We start from the raw sequence: 2,540 nt of genomic DNA, 5'->3' as shown, positions 1-2,540 counted from the left end.
CTCGCGCGGGAGCCCGGGCGAACGACGGCCTGAGCATGGCGGCGCCGCCGGGGCCCAGCCGCGACCGGACGTGCATCTGCCGCGTGCTGACGTACTTGAGCGGCGGCAGCTCCTCGTCCTCGCCCCCGTCGTCGCCGTCGCCTTCCCTCTTCTGCGCCGCCGGGTCGGCGGCGAGCATCGGCCCGTCGTCGTCGACCTTGAGCTCGTCGCTGCCGCCGCCTTCGTCGTCGCTGTACCCGCTCATCTCCAGCTCGGCCATGCGCTTGATGTGGGCGACCTTTGCCGCCATCTTGGCCTTGCGCATCAGGTTGCGCGAGCCCGAGACGAACTTGACGAGCTCCTCGAAGAAGCCCTGGACGTAGCTGTCGTAGTACACCAGCACCATGTTCTTGCTCCGGTACGCCACCGCCGCGCCGTCGCCCGAGACGACCGAGTCGGACCGTATCCGCTTGCGCACGAGGGCCCGCGCCCGCGCCCTAGTAGCTTCCATGAGTTCTGTATCGCTTGCTTGCTTCTGCTGCGATATGCCATTGGAGAGTGGCTGTGGAGATAATAGGGCAGGGGTCGAGGTTGCGGTCGCGGTCGTAGTCATGGTCGTGGTCGTGGTCGTAGTCGTCGTAGGCGGCTCTGCAACGACAGGTGGTGACGGCGTGGCTTGCGTTTGTGCTCTTGCTGCTACTGTTGTTGGCGTTGGGGTGACATCAGAGGCGGCCGGGCCGGGGCTCGGAGTCGGAGTTATTCCCGCGTCTTCACTTTCCGGTATCGGGTCCCCGTCTGCGGGCTCGTCGGTCGGTCTCAGGGATTCGGTCGATCCCTTGTTCCTCAAAGACTTTATCGAGTGCATGGAGCGCGAGTCGCCGGCCGGCGACGGAGAGTTGGCCTCGGCGAACTTGGCCAGCTCGATCTGGCGCTGCTCGATCTGGCCGCTGAGCTCCTCGAGGCGCCTCACCCAGTCGGGGATGTTGGCCGAGAGATTCTTGAGCGCGTCCATGACCAGCTCATCCGGATCCTCTAGTCTAGCGACGCTTGTGGAAGGAATCTTGGGAGACGGTGATGGCGGCAGCGCTAGGTTGCCTCCACCCAGCACGCGCACCCCGGAGGCAGGATGGGGGTTGAGGGGAAATGGCTGCACGCCGCGCTTGCCTGGTAGCGGGTGCCACGAGGTGTACAGCCGCAAGGCCACGCGCAAGCAGCCAGAGTGGAGGCCTAAAACATCAGCCAGAGGCTAAGGCGCGGTTCGAACCCGAAGGGCCTGGCGATTCGGACGAGGGGAGCAGCTTCGACGGCTGCCCAACGGTTTTGCGTTTACGCGCGACTGCGAGGTTTGGTGTCTCAACTGGGTCTCGGGAATCCGAGGAGATCACGTAGTAGAGAGTGATGGTGGTAGTGGTGGTGGTGTTCGATGTGCTTGGTGCAGCGCAACAGGCAAAAAAAGGCAGGACGGAGCTTGCCTCAATTGCGGTCTAGACTGATCGGCTACAAAGTCCGTGTGTGGGCTGCCAAAGGGGTACCTCTCCTGTCCGGCTGGCTCGGAAGGGAGCTAGCATGCTTGGAAGACGGCAATCGAAAAGCAGCCAGGAAATAAAACCAAAACACGAGACGGAAAAGCAAACAGCAACTAGCAGAGGCAAGAATGAAGAACAGAAATGCAAAAGGAGAAAAAAAGAGAGAGAAGGAGAGAAAGAAGTCTGTCTGGCGGGCTGATCAGTCCCTGCTGAGGTTCCCTGCTGAGGTTGCAGCAGGTTCCGTGGGCTAACATGGATGCAAAGGTGGAACGAAACTTGCAGCACGGGCAGACGGTCTTGTCTGTCTTCCCCACCACGGCCCTTGTGGGACTATCGCCAAGACTGCCTTCTTTTCCGCTCTTCTCCTCATCTTCCAATGCTTCTTCTGTCTGATCCGTGTGGGGTTCCGTCACAGGCATGGAAATGATCGGCTCGCGTTGGTCCAAGGATGCTCTATTCATCCTGCTCGGAGCACCCTCCGATTTACCTTTGCGTTGCCCTGCCCCTGCCCGCGACCAATCGGTCCAATTCAATTTCGTTCAATCTTTCCTTCCTGCCTCGGTACCTCCTCACAGACACCGCATCCCTCCTTCACCAGCGGATAGATAGGCCACATATCCGCCTGCATGTCCTCGGCCCCCCCTCCTCCTCCTCCCGCTGCAAGGACAGCTAACCAACTGTCGGACGGGGGACCAAGCACGCTGGCGGTGACGATGGCATGCTGCTGCAGTAGCCCCCCCTCCGGCCCCGCTGTTGATCCCAGCCGTCTTGACCAGGGCTCCCTACTGGCCCCCCGTGCCCCCCAGCCTGCTGCCTCCCCGAGGAAGTGAGGTGAGGGAGAAAGAAAGCGGGCAAAAAGACATGGCGGCCGCCGCAGCACGTCGTAACCGAACGTTACCTGCTGTCGCTGGCGAAGCGGTGCGCGTGACATGGTGCATATCAAAGTCCAATGCCAAGTCGGCTGTGGACACAACGCAGGGAAGGTGGATCGGCAACGGCCCGACATCTCTCCAGCACTCAAAAAAAAAAAAAAAA

At 61.2% G+C, this 2,540-nt stretch overlaps 1 protein-coding gene across 1 annotated transcript in view; it reads right to left on the bottom strand.

The window, feature by feature from the left end:
- The window catches only part of GGTG_14137 (hypothetical protein), a gene marked incomplete at both ends in the record, with an annotated part of 1,923 nt that extends 932 nt beyond the window's left edge, over positions 1-991 (bottom strand). Inside the window, one exon of the mRNA XM_009232065.1 lies at positions 24-991. Coding sequence (XP_009230329.1) covers positions 24-991 — 968 coding nt within the window. The remainder of the gene's footprint in view (positions 1-23) is intronic.
- Between the last annotated feature and the right edge of the window lie 1,549 nt (positions 992-2,540).

This window comes from Gaeumannomyces tritici (assembly GCF_000145635.1).
Source record: "Gaeumannomyces tritici R3-111a-1 unplaced genomic scaffold supercont2.151, whole genome shotgun sequence".
In the NCBI taxonomy this organism is placed as follows: Eukaryota; Fungi; Ascomycota; class Sordariomycetes; order Magnaporthales; family Magnaporthaceae; genus Gaeumannomyces; species Gaeumannomyces tritici.
The sequence above is the reverse complement of the archived record's forward strand: the minus strand, read 5'-3'. Positions and strand labels throughout refer to the sequence as shown.